The 18,946-nt window shown below is 40.3% G+C and overlaps 5 protein-coding genes across 9 annotated transcripts; 4 read left to right on the top strand and 1 right to left on the bottom strand.

Annotated features, from left to right (window-relative positions):
* Window positions 1-1,216: 1,216 nt before the first annotated feature.
* On the bottom strand, window positions 1,217-1,699 carry LOC135675246 (uncharacterized). The gene has a single exon (XM_065185525.1). The coding sequence runs from the start codon at window positions 1,697-1,699 to the stop codon at window positions 1,217-1,219; it is 483 nt and encodes a 160-aa protein (XP_065041597.1).
* Window positions 1,700-4,833: 3,134 nt separating this feature from the next.
* On the top strand, window positions 4,834-11,048 carry LOC135673686 (uncharacterized). 4 transcript variants are annotated; one of them, XR_010513417.1, is made up of 8 exons: window positions 4,834-5,082; window positions 6,034-6,143; window positions 6,376-6,587; window positions 6,669-6,760; window positions 7,559-7,694; window positions 7,781-7,855; window positions 9,075-9,199; window positions 10,632-11,048. XR_010513417.1 is itself a non-coding variant. In XM_065182887.1 (8 exons), the coding sequence occupies exons 1-7, from the start codon at window positions 4,870-4,872 to the stop codon at window positions 9,171-9,173; spliced, it is 1,005 nt and encodes a 334-aa protein (XP_065038959.1). In that variant the 5' UTR covers window positions 4,834-4,869; the 3' UTR covers window positions 9,174-9,199; window positions 10,584-11,048. The 4 variants fall into 4 exon arrangements, 3 of the variants coding, with proteins under 3 accessions (XP_065038959.1, XP_065038958.1, XP_065038960.1); XM_065182887.1 differs by having other exon boundaries at window positions 7,781-7,923; window positions 10,584-11,048; XM_065182886.1 differs by having other exon boundaries at window positions 7,781-7,923.
* A 230-nt stretch (window positions 11,049-11,278) lies between these two features.
* On the top strand, window positions 11,279-12,842 carry LOC103984837 (LOB domain-containing protein 16). Of its 2 annotated transcripts, XM_009402396.3 has the most exons (3): window positions 11,279-11,418; window positions 11,498-11,945; window positions 12,353-12,841. In XM_009402396.3, the coding sequence occupies exons 2-3, from the start codon at window positions 11,664-11,666 to the stop codon at window positions 12,650-12,652; spliced, it is 582 nt and encodes a 193-aa protein (XP_009400671.2). In that variant the 5' UTR covers window positions 11,279-11,418; window positions 11,498-11,663; the 3' UTR covers window positions 12,653-12,841. The 2 variants fall into 2 exon arrangements, with proteins under 2 accessions (XP_009400671.2, XP_065038961.1); XM_065182889.1 differs by lacking the exon at window positions 11,279-11,418 and having other exon boundaries at window positions 11,625-11,945; window positions 12,353-12,842.
* A 1,334-nt stretch (window positions 12,843-14,176) lies between these two features.
* LOC135673687 (phenolic glucoside malonyltransferase 1-like) lies at window positions 14,177-15,768 on the top strand. Its single transcript, XM_065182890.1, has one exon. It carries the CDS (start codon window positions 14,298-14,300, stop codon window positions 15,642-15,644), a length of 1,347 nt encoding a protein of 448 aa, XP_065038962.1. The 5' UTR covers window positions 14,177-14,297; the 3' UTR covers window positions 15,645-15,768.
* A 1,402-nt stretch (window positions 15,769-17,170) lies between these two features.
* On the top strand, window positions 17,171-18,526 carry LOC135675247 (malonyl-coenzyme A:anthocyanin 3-O-glucoside-6''-O-malonyltransferase-like). The gene has a single exon (XM_065185526.1). The coding sequence runs from the start codon at window positions 17,171-17,173 to the stop codon at window positions 18,524-18,526; it is 1,356 nt and encodes a 451-aa protein (XP_065041598.1).
* The last annotated feature ends 420 nt before the right edge of the window (window positions 18,527-18,946 follow it).

An 18,946-nucleotide genomic window follows, 5' to 3' on the forward strand; every position in this document is an offset into this window, starting at 1 on the left:
CGTAACAAATATTATTTTACTTGCATCGTTGTGGGTTATTTTTGAGGTTTTATTCCATTTCTTCCAGCATATATCTGCAAAATTATTGAAACAAATATTGCGTATATATTCCTTCGAATATTTAGATTTTCTGTATATATTATCATCTATATTAATATTCACTCAATTACATGTATCCAATTCCATTCATATAGATCGAAGATTATAACCATATGATAATTAATTGATGGAGACGGACTATAATTACATATTTATAAATTTAGGTTTTGTAGGATTGTATATGCAAATGTATTTTATCTTCTTATATGCCCGTTTTAGAAGTAGCTTATTGTTTGTCCTAAGTTTCAAGTCACATAACTAATTTTGGTTGGAGTCCGAGCATATCCAAGTCTCCTATTTTGGTTGGGATGGGAGTCTTTCTAAATTTGATGGTGGGAGATAATTAAATTTAATAAGGGATTATGGGAGTATGTCCTATAAATACTTATTTAAATAAATTATTATATTAAATGATGCACATGAATATACTCTTGAGTCTAAGGCTTATTATTTGTAATAATATATTGATCAATTCAAATATCTTAACAAATATTTATTTAATTTTTAAGTCAAAATAAAAAAAATAAAAATAATATTAATGGAGTCGATGAATTCAAAGAATTAAATAAATAGCATATTTGAAACTTTTATAGTGGATTCTTGCAACCGCTGAAATTAAGTTGATATTTTATTGGAGTTACTCGAATATGAAAGATGTTTGGATACTTACGTATTCAGATTATTTTATCAATTGTATGTTATATTAAAAAACTTAAATTTGCACATAATTTCTGTAAACAATCATACTTGTAATGTAATAGTCTTTTAAGTTAATAATAAAAAAAGGTACAATTAATTTTATGGACTATGAAAATATCATTTGTAGAGTTAATTACGTATTATTATTATTTGTAGTTAGCTATATTTAATATTTCGATTCTTGTATATTTAATATTTAAAAGTTACAAAATAAAATATCTAAATCGATTTACAGTTCGATTTTAATGATGAAACATAAAAGTAAAATGTAAAAATATAATTTTAACATTTCAGTCGGTGGAGACGGATATAGAGCAACGATGGAGTGCTCTACGATTCCCATCATAGAGCAACATTTGTGGTGTTTGCGGTACGGAGTCATTGGTGTCAATCTTTTGGAATCATCAAGACTCTATAACTAGCTCCCCTGCCTGCTCTCCATAACCTTCAACGATGCCTTCGTCTTGCTCTTCCCCCTCGTGTTCGTTCTACTATCGTTGTCAACCAAAGCCCTCATGGTTGCGTCCACCACGTCCATCTCCTTGACATCTCCCATTGTATTGTCTCTATTGTTCTTTAACAGATTCTGTAGTACAGTTGTAGCATTTTCCCTCACTCTCCTTCTCTCCCCAACCACCAGATCTATTAGGACATTGATGTCGTCCACCATTTGGAATGCTTTCGCACTCTCGTTGCATCCAACCACTTGGGCGATTGTCATCATCGCATCCTCCACCAGCCCCCTCCACCCGTCTTTCACCACCAGTGAGAAGAGGGGTGGCACAACGCCTAATTCAATTAGGGCAGTGCAGTTAAGCATGTAGAGGGCTAAGACAAAGAAAGCCTTGAGCATGTCCTTGATGGACCTAGTCGACACATCGAGGGCATCGAGAAGGTCCATGATGGAGATAATGAGGAGCTTCTTTGATCAAATGATGGAGCGGGATGTTTCGACGGAGAGGAGGTTGTAAAGGGTAGTGGCAACATGAGAGAAGAGGTAGAGGGCGATGGTGAGGATACCCAAGGTGTGCACATGAGTGTCTCACGAGCGGAGATGGAGAGGTTGAGGAGGATAGTGGTAGCATTCTCCTAGGTTTCAACCGCGGACGAGTGGTAGTGGTGGTGGTGATTGAGGAGGCAAGTGACATGGAGGGGCACGATATTAGCATCACCGACGGGGGTGCACATCTCTAGGTCTTGCTTCGATAGGCGATAGATTTTCACGATGACTTCAACAGTGGACTTTGATTCAGTGATGACGAAATGCTGATGCACATACAGAGCAGTGAAATGGTCACTCGATAATTATGTCGGCATCGATGCCAACGATATCGTCATTCGTCACTACCGACGTCGTTTATCATCATTAACTGAAATACTAAAATTATATATTTTTATCTTTTATTTTTATATTTTTATTAATAAAAATAATATCATTAGAATAAATGGATCTAGATATTTTACTTTCCTAATTATAAGAATACTTATGTAACTTTTTAAGGTGTTAGGATCGAAATACTAAATATAACTAATTACGAATGATAATTTATAATTAGCTTTTATTTTTTATTTGAATGTACGAAAATACATTTAATATAATTTTTCGAGGGTATTTATGTGAAACTGACACATTCCGTGTGCACCCGTTAACCATAAGGTAGTCAGTCATATGCGACTGGTTTTTGCTGCCGGTTTCTTCCCGATGGTTGCGTGACAGTGAGGCGTTCTTTTTAAGATTGGAATGATGCCCGCCTTCTTAGACTCCACCGTTGACACGTGACAGTTCAACCAACGTACTGGTTTCATAGAGATGGACGCATATCCTCATGAGATCAAAGATACGTGTTCTTGGCATATTTTAAGTAGCATGATTAGATAACTTAGACTAAGGAATGAACTCCGTGGTTTTGGTTCGAGAGTTTGAAAAGCCGTGACTTCCTCTAACGTGCAAGGGAGGTGCATCTGAATCCGCACGCTCCAAAACGTCTCTCCCCCTGCAATCGCACGTGTCGTGAGTTAGTGTACGGTGACTGCAGAGGATAAGGTGGTGGCATGTCCACGCCACCCTCCACGCTCCAGCTGTCACGTGTCTGATATAAAAGGGGTCTCTTGATTAGCGAGAATCTCTGATCTGTACGTGACAGGCCAAAAGTGAGGCACGTGAACTGTACCTATTATGAATGATCAGAATTGGATTTAATAATAATAATAATAATAATTATTATTATAATCATTTTTAATATAACTTTTCTTTTAAAATTATTATTCGATAACTATGATCCACATGATGGAATGTGATCTAATGATGACCATTCGTGACGTCATTTCTAATTAATATAAGACAGGGATCCGAGTCAGCAGTTATTCCGGTCCAATAATGTTGTGTGCTTTGGACGCTGTTGCAATTGGCTATTGATGTTATAATATGCCACTTGATTCGATATGATAGCTACCCTGCAATGATTGTTGCTGAAGTTAACCGACATGGTCTAAATATGATGGTAGGTACAAAAATATTCAAATTGGCTTTAAGGTTAAAAGCATCAAGCTCTCATTCGAAGCTTAAGGTTTTCGACTCCATGTAGAGATCCGTCATCTTCTTTTTTATCTTAATGCTCGTATGTGTGTTTTTTACTCTAATTTCGCTGATAAGGTCTGACTCAAAGCTCTTATTTGGATGTGTCTTGAAAATTATGTTAAATGGTATGATAGTTTTCGAATGCTTGATTGAATGACGATTTTTTCGAATCGGTCTTGGATGTTGTTTGAGAGGCTCATGGGTTGCTTAATAACTTATCCACTCATGTACCTTTTGCTTTAACAATCCTCTTTTGCAATCCATCGAGAATGACTTGATTGGTAACCTCGACGAGACCATTAGTTCGAGGATGAGTCACTGAGTTGAATCTTAGCTGAATTCTGTAATATTGATAGAATTTTTTAAACTTTATACTGTTGAATTGTGTCTCATTATCAATGATGAAGGCCCTCAGGATTTTGAATTGGATGATGATGCTCCTCCACATAAACCTCTCTACTTGTTTCTCAGTGATCGATGCTAGAGACTTGGTCTCAACTTACTTTGTGAAATAGTCCAATCACATGATGAGGAATCTTCGTTGTCCCAAGATTGGAGGAAAGGGTCTAAGGAGGTTCATGTCCCACTGGGTGAAGAGTCATGCGCAGTAGATCAAGCTTACAGGGACCGATGGTTAATGTTGTATCCGAGCAAATCCTAACACCTATGACACCTCTGGGTATAGGTCATTGCATCCTTTCACAAAGTTGGCTAGCAGAACCCTTGCCATAGCACTTTGAATGCAAAAGTTTGCCCGCCTTTGTGCTTCTTGTAAATGCCTTTATGAATCTCGACGAGCATCCTCTCGACCTCTTGGGGCATCATGCATCAAAGGAATAGTTAGCTAAAGAACCTTCCATACATACGATTATTAATTATGTAATACTATACTTAGTGATGCTTGACTCTCTAGACCATGACAAAGTCACTCGGGAGCATCAACGCAGGATCTCGTCCATCCAGTTTAGTTCCTTCTCGATCATAGACACATCATGCTCTTCAATGATTTGGATCGACAACATCTTGACCAACAACCAGCTCTCCCTTAGAACTAGGATGAAGGCTAATCTGATAAGTGCATCAACCTTGATATTTTCTGCTTAAGGACCGATTACATATCGAGTCGAAAGACACTTAAACTAACTTGTGCAGGACGATATACTTGACAATGGTCATCTCAGCCTCATAACTTCCCGTTCACAACCAGCTGGGAGTCACCAAGACCCACCAACCTCCTTCGATGGACCAAATTTGCAATCAAAACACAGTTTATTCTGGCATGGGGCCCATTGCGTCACTGGGTTTTTCTCCTTTTATTTTTTTTCCCCTTGTTTTCTGGACCCCAAAAGGCAATAGTGGGCCGAGATGGGCCGCCGTTTCTAACGAGATCGGCCCGAAAAGATTGATCTGCTTCGGGCGCTTAAATTGGGTCGGCTCTTTTAGCCACGGAAGAAGCGGAGCGGCGGTGACGCGTGCGGAGAGCGGGGGCGGGGATGATGGAGGGGACCGCGGCGGAGTACCACTCCAAGGACTTCGAATGGGAGGAGCTCCGGGACGAGGTGGAGAACGACGCCTCTTTACGCTACCATCTCGTGCCTTTCGTTGCTTCCTCTTCCTCTTCCTCCCCTTCCTCTGATCCTCCTCCCGACGACGCGGACGCCTGGCGGAGCTTTCATCGCCGCCATTCCGCCGGAAAGTTCTTCAAGGTTCTTGCCGACATCTTCGATTCCGCTCTTTCTTCTCTTCATTTCTATCGTTGCTTAGTTACATCGGCTCCCAACTTTGTCCTTTTGATTATCGCTTCTGGCCGTCTTATTAATGTAGGGTTTGATTGGATTTTCTTGCTGCTTCGACTTTTTTGTCCGAAGCACAGACAAAGAAATCTTGATAGGTTGAGAAACAAGGAAATATAGTTCTGTCGATCCTTGTTGGAATAATCTTTGGAGTTATAGTAGCATCTTGGTCGGTTGAGAAACAAGGAAACCTAGTGCTGTAGATCCTAATTTGGTAAAAGGCTTTATGTCATACTAGTTTCATACTGTCGTCTTTCATATAACTTAGATTCATAGGGTGGGCCTTGGTGTCATGGTAATATCTAGGTGATCAGATTCAAGTTGCTGAAACAACCTCTTTGCTTGCAGGGGTAAGAATGCATGCATTAGTCTTCCCTAGATTCTTCATTGGCAGGAGCCTTATGCACTAGACTTCTTTTTTTCCATAATAGACTCAAAAGTTGGATGGATTCACTGCTAGCTTAAAGGTCCGATTTTCGATTGAAACTATGCATTCATTGGGTACAGCCACAATTTTTTTTGTATTTGTTTGTGTCTGTTCTCTATGCAGTACCAAATCATAGAATTTTTTGCTGTATGACATTTTCACCATTGAAATTACAATTTTTTTTTTGTGTGTGTGGACACATAGTTGAGTTTCTTTAAATGGGAATGCATTTATATCTATTGGATTGAGTAAGTGAAAATTATATATCTTTGGTATAACTTAATTGTAAACAACGAAAAATGTCAAATAAAAATGACTGAAGACTTCATTATCTGTTAAATGTTAAATTGCTTTGAAAGACAAATATAACATTGATAGACTAATTATGAGAGACATGTATGGTTTTTAGCATTCACATTTATTTTGTTTTATTGTAGGAAAGAAGGTACTTGTTGAAGGAATTTCCAGAGCTCCTTTGCTCTGGTAATTCCATCCAGGTTCTCGAGTTGGGATGTGGAAATGGGAGCACAATCCTTCCTATTTTACGGTGATTTCTTTGTTGTCATATTTTGAACTTCATCAGTCTTGGTTTTCCTTTGTTGAAGTTTAGCTAATATATATAGACAACACAACCAAAAAGATGTGTAAGGCTTTTCCCCTAAGCAAAATCATATTTGTGCCAATTCCACCTTGAGCCGAGAATAGGTAAATCAACTTGGAATACCACATGACATATATTCATTTTTTTTCTCTTTACTAATAGTAATATTCTTGTTTAGTGCAAAGGAGAGTATTGTTGTCTATGCTTGTGACTGTAGTGAAGAGGTCCTTCAAATGGCAAAGGAGATTGTAGCCACTACCAGTGATGTATCTTTAGATCATCGGTTGTACACTTTCTTACTCGATTTCACTGTACATAAATTTCCTGATTGGTTGTTCTGCTCTTCTTGTCAAAGAGCTTCATTTTCAAAGCCTGTCAACTTATCATCGGGTTAGTCTTAACTTTTCTAGTTGTATTATGAGTGCTTAATCTCATCTTCGCATTCATCACATTCTTTGCTTTTTCATGTAGATTCTAGAGAACAAAAATTGAGAAAATTGAATGCACCATCCTTCCTAAGAGAAGAGCAGTGTTGTATTGGTGGAGTTGATTTTGTTACTTTGGTAAGTGTGCCTTGGGTTATAATCAATGACTTCTGTACTTCTATCATTATTTTGAGACTCTAAGCGAGTGTGCCCTTTCCAACCAATTACTCTCCATCCTTACTGGAAAACAAATTAAGATGCTCAAATTTAGGTTTAAAGTTCCTTTCTACACTGCATAATTCTGGTGCAAACAATATTATAAACTGGACCATCATTTTCAAGATTTAAAAAAATTCTGATGTGATGACCCTATATGATTCTCAATTATGATTGCATCGGACTAAGGGATGTAGGCTTTTTCTATGGATGGTGCAATACATGCAGTTGATGTTTAACTTCATCATTGTATTATCATAATTAATAGGTTTTAATTGGTTGGGAAAATTTCCACCTTTTAGCATAAGTTATTGGCATAATATGCTTCTTAAGACATCATTTTATCTCTCAATCTTTTTAAATTTTTGCAATAATTGATAATGATGCTTGATAGTCTTTTAGCTGAAGTCCAAGATAATAATAAGTAAATACTTTGTAGTTGATAGTAAATTGCATATTTATGCAAAATAAGAAAGTGGTCTCACTGCTGCCAAGACTAAATGGAGGTGGCTGCTACCATATCTAGGTGGTTTATTGGCACCCAAGATGCTTATGATGGTGTCACTTATATTCTTCATGATGTGCTACTTCTTCTTTCTGTGAGCTGCTCTACTACAAAAGAGAAAGTTGTCCAACATCAATTTCTCTTATTTGTACAAATGTTCCTTAAATGTGTTTATTATCAAAAGTTAAAATTGAGCCATTTCCTTTTTCTCACAGAACTGGGTACTGTATGGTGGTGTTATTTTGCAGATATTTACACTGTCAGCAATACCTTTTCAAAGAATGTCTTCTGTTATTGAGAAATGTTTCTCTGTCTTGAAACCCGGGTGCTTGCTTTTATTCAGAGACTATGGTAACCTCTTCTGATTAATTATTTATTCTCTTCAACTTTGGTTTAACTTTGTGATATTTGCTAGAGATATTTTTTATGGAATGCAGGTCTTTATGACATGACTATGCTTCGGTTTCTGCCAGAGCAAAGGATGGGGTTCCGTGAATACATGCGATCAGATGGTACTTTTTCTTATTTCTTCTCACTGGATATTGTAAGAGATCTCTTTCTTGGTGCTGGCTTTACTGAGGTAACATTTTGGACAATGTTAATGCCAAATTTTGCTTCAAATAACAACCACATGTAATCGTACATTAACTTTAGGTCTAGTATATTTGCAGAAGTGTATCACAGTTGAATATCGTAAAAAATGTTTTCTAGGTCCATGTATATTAACAATGATGATTCAATTTGATGGAAATATCATTTGTCATCTTAATTTTGCATCTCTTTTACAGTTCATGGTGTTTCTTCTTTTTTGTTCTCTTTAAAAACCTTTGTTCAAATAGACATTTTCAACAAAGACACATAAAATGAGCTATCATTGACCAAGGAAAGAACGTTGAAAAGAAAATATGCAATGACACTAAAAAAGGAGTTGTATCTCTAGAGGATGACCCTTGGATTACACAGTTTGTATGGAAAATTACCACCAATGTTGAAGGTCTCACTTTGCCTCACGTGTGCACAATATACTTCCTCGCCATATTAATAGAAGGCTTTCTATGGCCAGATTTCATGTGCTCTGATGTTTGCTGTGACTAGCATGATACATCATGCACCAACATGTAGATACACATGACGTGCAGTTATGCCATCATTTCTTTATCATGGTAGAAACCACCATACCTTAAGTTGTTAATTTGAGTGAAAAAGTTTTAGTAACATTTATACCTTTTCTTAATAAATGTAGAAGATATCAGATTAATACTTGCAAAACAAGCATGGGCCAAAATCAGTTCCTTGGGTGGATTATTAAATTAGTAATGCCTTGAAAATCGGTTGGCATATCTTGGGCTCTTATATGCTCAAGTTCTTCCTGAACCACACATATTTTCATATTCTTTTAATAAATCTTTTATATGCTTATTTTTTTGAAGCACGTGATAAAAGAAACCATTTTTTTTTTTTGTTACACAGAGCTTATGATATAAGAAGGCATAGTTAATGACAATGGACATCAGATGTTACTGTGTCACTGGAAACTTACGGTTCATGATTTTCATTCTGCTTTGCAATAGATAATTTCATTATTTCTTTTGAAAACTGGTTAATGTATGGTATCTTCCTGTATGAATTTAGGTAGAAAATTTTTGCTACCTAGCATGCACAAGGTACTGCTGAATAGTATTAATTTATTGTCTAGTGGTAAGTGATGAGAAGTTGTTACTGTACATGCAGTTGGAGCTTGAATATTGTTGTATAACATCAGTAAATCGTCAAAGGGGAAAGAAGATGCAAAGGGTTTGGATTCATGGAAAGTTCCAAAAGCCCATTTGATGCTTCATTTGTTCATTTCTGTTAAGGTAGTTTCCTAGAAAATTTAGCATAATTGTGCCTTTTTTTGTAAATTTTATCTTTTTTGCAGATTGGTTAAACCACTAAATGTGGACAGGACAATTGATTTCAATCATCAATGTATCTGACTGCCTTTGGTAAATAATTTATTTTTAGTTACTTGGAAGAGGAAAATAAACTTCTTGCTTTTAAACTAGTGAAGTTTTAGTGGACCACCCGATAGGATTTGAACCCACATAAAATAGTAGGCTGACATTTCTATTGGAAAAATAGGAGGAAGTGAGAAATTTAGTCATTCAATATCCAATGGTGGCTAGTTGATGGTAGAAAGGTCAGTCGCATTGATTGTAGTCTCAGCTGGTGCACCAACATTCCAAAGATTTACCTTTGAGTTGAGAAGAAACTTGAAGACAGCAATAATGAAAATCATTTCTTATAAACTAGAGATGATAATCTAAGCTATTGAAGATTGTAATTCTCTGTCTTCCCAAATGCAAAAATAAGGTTAAACAGAATCAAGTGTTTGCACTTATTGATAGCATTCTTTTCATCTGGCGTCTGCTTAATTTTAGTAGTGCATTCCAAACTCACAAGGCTTAAATACTAGGCTGCTTGCTGCTTCCATCTGTAACCAGTGTTTCTAATGATTAATCAGGATCCTTATATTCTCTTAAAAGTTACCTAATGTGAAGAATCACTTGTGCACCTCGGTGTTCTTTGGTTTTCTCATTGTGCATGTCATTGGTCTTGCTCCCAAAAACCTTCCTCTTTTGGTTCCATATGTCTCTAGGAGTTGGCTCTGATTCAGAGGAAGCCTCCACAAAGCAAATATGCATGATTGTTAGTTACAGGCTGAACACCAGCAATACCAAGGCCAAGATTCATCAGACAGCAGGACCAGTGGTGGGTTAGGAAAGTTTAGAGGACTTCTCGTCACTATGTTTGTGTCATTACAGCCTGATGTCATAAGGTTGGTTCCAAGTTGGAAAATAGTCAGTTTACATATTTAGTCAACTTAATGCCATAATGTTGAAAGTGAGGTGCGACTTTATCGTGCATCCTAAATCCCTCCACACTGATGGTAGTTTGTTTTAAAGTTAGACACGAGTTAATTTGTTTTCTTGGTGAAATTTAGTGCTAGCATGTTAAAATCTCCCTATTCCTTCTAGACATCTGCATATAGTTGATTTGAAGTTGGAAATATCCAGGTCAGACTAATAGTTGCCAGTCTTGGACATCCAGAAACCATGTGTATGCAATCTGCACTCAGTACACTTTCTTTTTTTGTTCCACTTGGACAATGTACATTATATCACAGCATTTACAAACAATCTAATCTATAAAGCTTTCTGAACTTTACTGGCTAACCTAGTTGGACATGGTTTTCTGCAGAAACTGTTCGTTGGAACTAATTTGGTTCATACATGGCAATTGTTACAGATGGTGGATCACAGACAGTAGCTTCACCATATCAGGTGTTGAGAAAGAGAGCAGTCACTGTCACCAGCATCACTCTTAATCCTCCATGACCAATCCGAAGCTGCCAAAATAATTTAAAGAGAAAATATCCTTTGTTGATAAGAAGACTCTGGCCATAGTATCTTGAATCTTCTTTTTCTTCCTTCTCTTTTTCTTTTTGAACTTTGTGGCAGTGAAAAGGAAGATGGTGGCGTGCTAGTAAGAAATGAGTTCATTTAGCAGACTGTACAGAGCATACATTCAAGCTATTTACCCAACACACAAGGCTCCCATGTTCATCGATTGCAATGTCCGCAATCTTAGGAGGATTTTACTTGATATCTCGGCCATGTTATTATATTTGTCATCTTTTGATAGAATTTAAGCTCATTTCCTGCATTGTAAGCATGTTTTACGCTATTGCACTGTCCTCTTCTGACAAGTCTGCTTCCAACCTTCGGTGTTGTTTAACTTGTTTGAATGTACCACTAAAGATTGTTAGGTAAGTTTGGTGTCAATCCAATAGGAACTTTCATGCTTTCGGGGTGTTAGTCATCAATCTATTGACTTGTTTTACACTTATGTCTGAGGTTGCCCTATCTTTTACTGTTTGTGATTCAGGCAAAGTACAAGCATGACCGGCAGGTGGTGGTAAATGGACCCCCAACTTCAAAACAACGCCTACTTTGGGCCGTCTAAAAGTGCGGCGTTCGGCGGACGACAGGGCGCAACGATGCCAACCACTTAGTTTATCCTAACTAAAATCAGTGTAAGTTTTCTTATATACGTATATATATTGCTCATCATCATATAACCCACCTTCTTCCTCCTCCGCAAAATATTCTCAGGACGCCACCCTTCTCCGACACACCATTACTACTTGTCTCCTCTGAAACCGGCAAACTTCCTTTCCCATGTCTCCCTCTACCCAACTCCTCTTTCTCCGTCTCCTATAAGTAAACCTCGTCCGTCACCGCCGGAACCTCGTGCCAAGTCACAGCGGCGGCTGCCGGGATGGCTTCCGGCGTTGTCTCACCGTGCGGGGCGTGCAAGTTCCTGCGGCGGAAGTGCGCGAGGGACTGCGTCTTCGCGCCCTACTTCAGCTCCGAGCAGGGGGCGGCGCGGTTCGCCGCCATCCACAAGGTGTTCGGCGCCAGCAACGCGTCGAAGTTGCTGCTGCACGTGCCGCAGGCCGCCCGGTGCGAGGCGGTCGTCACCATCGCTTACGAGGCGCAGGCCAGGCTGAGGGACCCTGTCTACGGTTGCGTAGGCCGCATACTCGCGCTGCAACATCAGGTAGCCCCCTCCCTCGCCTTCTGTCGCACGCAAGCGTGCTCGAGCACTCCACAAGACCATATATACACATACACGTCTTTGGAGGGTTCAACAGATGTTGAGGTCCTCTGAGACACCGTTTCTTCTCTCTTGGGAAGGGAATAAAGAAGGAACACTGTTGAAGAATTCAGATGATGTTAGTATGAATGAGTGCTTCACGGTGATAAACTTGCTACCGTGGTGGGCTGTTCTCTTTTACACTGTTCCATTCCATTGCGACCCTTTTTGAATTCTGATGACTACTTTCCATGTCTATCTACCTACTCCCATGCGACTTGTTGAGACGATGACGACTGCTACGGGATTTATCAACCTGATGATACATTTTTCGTATAGGTTGCAGCTGATCATGTGATATGTATGTATAGGTTTCTAGCTTGCAGCTGCAGTTGCTGCAGATGAAGGCTCAGCTAGCTCAGTGCATGCTTTCTCCACAATCCACACGGAACCAATGGCAAGGGAATGATGGGAGCTCTTTGTTCCTACCATGTTCTCCTGCCTGGGAATCCATGTCTTCTCGGGGCTCCTTCACCTTCACCGACCAAGACCGCAATTGTCTCTTGCCACTGCAAGATGTTTTCTCCAAAGAGAGTGGCAAGATCCGGGCAACACAAGCTGAAACGGGGGAGCTTCAAGACTTGGCCTTTAGGATGACAGGCGAGTTGTGACCGATTCGGTGTTTGCTTGATAGAAGAAAATAGAAATCTGTGACCACGTTTTGGATATTTTGTATATAGTTCGCTGAAACTTGTGCTGTTAAGCTCGATAGGTTCCTCCGAATTGTATGATAGAAGAAAAACACCGAAAATAATTATAAAAATAAATAAACAAATAAGCACATCACCCCTTGACGAACTTGGAGGATCTTCTTCTTTTCAAGATCCTAACATTGTCCCTCGTTTGTCTTCCTTGTGGTCTGGCTGAATTAAGTCAAAAATTGTTGATCCAACGAATTGAATCGAAACAAACCAATATCTAAAATAATATAAATATATAAATTAAAACTCCATTAAAAATTCGGAGAATATTCTGGAAGACATAAAAATATATAATGCAGATCTCTAAATTCTAATAATATTTTAAGTATACATGAATATTGAGAATGAATTTAAAATTTGCTAAAAAAATTATAGTAAATAATATTATTTAAAATTACAGATATTTAAAGTGTATGTTGATGTATGTTCTAAAATTTGAATTTTGTTTCATAAGTTTGTTTTTTTTTTTTTTGAATTTATTGAATTAGTAAAACTTGAACCGGTTCGAAATTCACTAAATCAAATACATGGGTCAAATCAAGAAAAGACAAGTGGAGGAAAAAGATTGAGGAGAGTAGAAATGAAAAATTGAATGAGAAAGAGAAAATTGTAAACTTCATTTAGAACATTGACCAAAGTAAAAGCCTTCTCTTATTAGTCGATACGTATTTGCTTTCGGCTAAAGGAGCATTCGCAACAAGCATCAATTAGCCGAACGAATGTGCAGTGAGCGTAGTGGGGTTCACGATATTGTGGCGTGAAATTGAATGCTATCCCATGCTCGGCAAGCAGTACGAGGTGGAGATGACCCTATCAAGGATCAGAGCTCGATTCGTCTACGACTCGTATGTGGGGTCCAATTGTCATGACTTCCCGTCCGTGCATTTTGTCCTCATCGTTCAACGCCTCTTTTTTGTGGGTCCCATCATGTCTCTGGGTCCTATTCGATTTTTTTTAAACAAATATTTTTAATAAAAAAAAGTGATAAAGATAAGATTAATCCTAAAAGTTTTAGGAGGATTTCTCTAAAAATTCTCTTTTATTATTATTATTATTATTTAATCAGATGATGCCTTTGTTTTTATTTTTCTTAGATAGTAATAATATTTTTATACATATATATATTCTTACCTTCCTCTGTCTCGTCATCGCCTTCACTCTCCCTTCTTCCCTTTCGTTTGTCTTTCCTTTTCTTCCTCCTCACAGGTGACAGAGCCTTGTGATAAGTCTTATTATACATCCACAGGTTCCTCCTATGGAATGCTATGATATCATCGGCAGGACCACATCCAGTAAGAGTTAGTCCGAGACGTGTCGGAACACCCAAGCGCCCGGCCTGGAATCATCTGTCGACATCTGTGCCGCTCTCAGTTGGCAATCAATGCCACAATAAATAATAATAATAAAAGGATGGAGAAGGTGGCAACTTGTACCCGAGGCTACCAAAACGAAGAACATGGCAGCTCATAACACTAGCCGTCAGACTGATGTGGTGAAGGGCCGGCAACGATAAAGGCACCATCCACTCCCCAAGACCGCATCCACATCCATCGATATGGCATCCCTGCGAATTCTTGAGAGGTCTCGAGTCTCTCCCCCGACCGGAGCAGTTGCTGAGACCGCTTTGCCCCTCACCGCCTTCGACTTAATCTGGTTAAAGGGTGGAACAGTCGAGCGAGTCTTCTTCTACCGTCTACCCCACTCCACCGCCTATTTCTGCGCCTCCGTCCTCCCCCACCTCAAGTCCTCCCTCTCCCTCGCTCTCCAGCAGTTCTACCCCCTCGCTGGCAAGATCCGGCGGTCCCCCGAGCTGGATGACGATAAGTACGAGATCCGTTACGTCGACGGCGACTCCGTCTCGTTCACTGTGGCCGAGTACGACGCCGACTTCGATGACGTCTCCGGGGATCACGCACGTGGTGTCGGCCCGCTGCTACCGTTGCTTCCCCAGCTACCGAGGTCCGACGACGACAGCGTGTCGGTGCTGGCCTTGCAGGTGACCGTGTTCCCGAACCAAGGCGTGGCCGTCGGAGTGGCGGTGCACCACGCCGGATGCGATGGCTCGAGCTCCATGCGGTTCATGTTCTCGTGGGCTTCCACATGCGCGGGGCCGAGAAGCTCGGCGGCGGTGGTCGCGACGCCGCCCGTCTTCGACAGGAGTTTGGTTTCTGTTCCTCGTGATTTGTACTCCATTTTCTACAGGTACTTTGGCCAGCGTGCTGACTGGATCATCCACGAGGATCCACCGGTGGACATGGTCATCGCTTCGTTCACTCTTAAAGGAGATCACATCCGAAGGCTGAAGGAACTGATTTCCGCCAAAGCCGGAGCCATGGAGGGAGGCGGCGCATCCCTCCGCTGCTCCACCATCATGGCGACCTACGCTTACGTTTGGGTGTGCCTAATCAAAGCACGAGCATACGGAAGCGACCGGACTGCCCACTTCATGTTTGCTGCCGACTGCAGAGGAAGGCTGAGGCCCCCTCTGCCGGCGGCGTACTTCGGGAACTGCGTCGGCGCCTGCTTCGTCGAAGTGAAGGCAGGCGAACTCCTACGAGAAAATGGGGTCGTCTCGGCTGCGAAAGCTATTGGCAAAGCCATAGAAAGATTCGGAGACGATCCTTTACGAGGTGCAGAGACATGGCCGGAGAGAATCATGTATATCGCGCCTCAACAACCATTAAGCGTGGCGGGATCACCCAGGTTTCGGGTGTACGATCTGGATTTTGGATGGGGAAGGCCGAAGAAGGTGGAGGTCACCTCCATCGTGAGGTCAGGAGCCATGTCTCTGGCGGAGAGCAGAGACGAAGATGGTGGGGTGGAGATCGGGATGGGTCTCCTAAAGCATGAGATGGATGAGTTCGCGACCCACTTCATCGATGGCCTCGATCGATTGCAATAATCATTTCTTGGAAGGTTTTCAGCATCAATTATTTCTCTCTTAAAACATATATGAAGCTTTAATTGTCTCTATCTATGAACTCAGTCAGCATTTCAGAATGGGAATATTTCGAAATGTTTGTAAATATGGACAATTAATAATTGCATGGGAATATTTCGATTTGATCCAAAGATAATATTTTAAGGAAAGTAAGCTTAAATCCATTAATTTCCCAACAAAGTGGCCATGGAAATTATGTGTTAAATGAGTTATCTAATGGGTCCTGATATTTATTTTTTTACTAAAAGTAAAAAACTAATATTATGTTAGAAAATCTAGTACAACGTTCTCCTTTGATATTATAGCAGATTAACTTAAAAATAATCTAAGTCATTCTTTTCTCAAAAAAAAAGAAGAAGAGGATTTTGATATTATAAACCTGATTATTTTCTCTATAAACCTATGTAATTTTTTTTATATGAAAAAAATTTACCTGATATTTCAAAGATAAAATGTTTCTTCAAGTAGTAAAGTCCATGATATTTTAAATATATAGTTAATATTTTTAAAAATTTATTAGCTGAAATTTTAGATTCTCAATCTTTACTACATTAAGACTAATATTTTGAGTGTCCAAATTCGTAACATAAGATTTGGAACTTTCATCTTGAGACAATGGAGCCCTCTATTTCCTGTGCACATCAAGAATCATCTAATTATTAGGTGAAGTTTTTGAAATGATGTTGCTGTTCTTAAAATTTTGATTTCTTCTCCTACTATTTTATTATTCTTCAAATTTTTTTATTTCCTCTTTATATTTTATTTCATGATAAAGCCAACTGAACATGATGGATGGATGAATTATGCCTTGTCCTTGTAATATTAAATGGGAAAAACCAACAACAGGTCAGTTCAATCTAAATTATCCTATTGATCATAGTTATCAAGATGCTAAACAACAATTACTATAAAGACAAGACTATTCAAAGCATTTTATTTGACTCTTGATAATAATTTTCAATGTGTCCATATCAAATTAGACTAAAATAATGATTGATGACATTAATATACAATCACCTCCCCTACAGATAATTTAAACATACTTTTCACCTGTTGCCTAATATTATCAAATTCACTCGATATCTAATATAATGCATGCATTCTCAGAGGAAAATCATTTGATATCTACTACTAATATACTTTTGATTATCTTTAATATCTCAATTCTTATATTTTTAAAAATTATATTGATGTCTCTATATTTTAGGAAAGTGAAACATTCCTAAAGTATATTTCTAAATATAAAAATATAATGATGGGATGTTAAAGATAATTAATTAAATAAAAAATATATAATTAATATTAGCAACTCGTACGGAAGATCGAGATATAAACTTCGTCACGGAGGACGCAAACCCTATTCTAGGAAAGTACGTAAGTGCATGCACGCATCGCTTACTTTATGCTGTTGCAAATGCTGACATAGCTCTGGTATTATATATGCGTAGCTAAATGACCAACATCCGCCTCCGTGTAGCACTTCACCAATGTCATCGCCACCGCAACTCCGTCTGCTTCAGACATCTCAAGTCTCTCCCCCGCCCGGGACAGTATCCGAGTCCATTTTGCCCCTCACCTTCTTCGACATACTATGGTTGCGAGGTGGAGCCGTGGAGCGAGTCTTCTTCTACCGTCTCCCCTACTCCACCTCAGATTTCTGCGCCTCCGTCCTCCCCGACCTCAAGTCCTCCCTCTCTCTCGCTCTGCAGCAGTTCTACCCCCTCGCCGGCAAGATCCGAAGGTCCCCCGGGCTCGATGACGACAAGTACGAGATCCGTTACGTCGACGGCGACTCCGTGTCGTTCACTGTGGCCGAGTACGACGCCGACTTCGATGAGGTCTCCGGTGACCACGCACGTGATGTCGGCTCGCTGCTACCGTTGCTTCCCCGGCTATCGATGTCCGACGACGACGTCGTGCCGGTGCTGGCCTTGCAGGTGACCGTGTTCCCGAACCAAGGCGTGGCCGTCGGAGTGGCGGTGCACCACGCCGGATGCGATGGCTCGAGCTCCATGCGGTTCATGTTCTCGTGGGCTTCCACATGCGCGGGGCCGAGAAGCTCGGCGGCGGCGGTCGTGGTGCCGCCCGTCTTCGACAGGAGTTTGGTTTCCGTTCCTCGTGATTTGTACTCCATTTTCTACAGGTGCTTTGGCCAGCGTGCTGACTGTATCATCCACGAGGATCCACCGGTGGACATGGTCATCGCTTCGTTCGCTCTTAAAAAAGATCACATCCGAAGGCTGAAGGAACTGGTTTCCGCCAAAGTCGGAGCCATGGAGGGAGGCGGCGCATCCCTCCGCTGCTCCACCATCATGGCGACCTACGCTTACGTTTGGGTGTGCCTAGTCAAAGCACGAGCATACGAAAGCGACAGGACTGCCCACTTCCTATTTGCTGCCGACTGCAGAGGAAGGCTGAGGCCCCCTCTGCCGGCGGCGTACTTCGGGAACTGCATCGGCGTCTGCTTCGTCGAAGCGAAGGCAGGCGACCTCCTACGAGAAAATGGGGTCGTCTCGGCGGCGAAAGCTATTGGCAAAGCCATAGAAGAATTCGCAGACGATCCTTTACGAGGTGCAGAGACATGGCCGGAGAGAATCAAGTCTATCGTGCCTCGACAACCATTAAGCGTGGCGGGATCACCCAGGTTTCGGGTGTACGATCTGGACTTTGGATGGGGAGGGCCGAAGAAGGTGGTGATCACCTCCATCATGAGGTCAGGAGCCATGTCTATGGCGGAGAGCAGAGAAGAAGAGGGTGGGGTGGAGATTGGTTTGGTGCTACCAAAGCATGAGATTGACCAGTTTGGGACTTGCTTCTCCGATGGCCTTGAGCAATTGCACTAAACCTTGTTCTAAATAGCAGATAAATAACAGCATACAGAGTATAATGAGAGTTCTTGCCAGCCTTTTTGCTGGGAAAAGAAAATTGCAGCTGAGAATAAATTAAAAGGCAAAATCGTGTAGGAATTAATATGAGTCTATGTTATGCTTGTTTGCATCAATGAATTATATCCTGCTTTAATAACAGATGAATTTTACTTTCTTTTTTGTTCTCTACTGACCGAACTTGATATTCTTTTTGGTTTCTTAAGTTAAATATTAGATATTAAGATGAAACATTCTATGCTCGAGGAAGTAGCACTTTGGTCAAATTGCAACTCTCGATCGAATCCAATGACATTCTTACATAAATTCAAACTTGCGACCTATCAACTATTGACTAATCACTAAGTTGACTTAGAAGAAGAAGACAATGATACGATC

This window comes from Musa acuminata, chromosome BXJ1-5 (assembly GCF_036884655.1).
Source record: "Musa acuminata AAA Group cultivar baxijiao chromosome BXJ1-5, Cavendish_Baxijiao_AAA, whole genome shotgun sequence".
NCBI classification, from domain to species: Eukaryota; Viridiplantae; Streptophyta; class Magnoliopsida; order Zingiberales; family Musaceae; genus Musa; species Musa acuminata.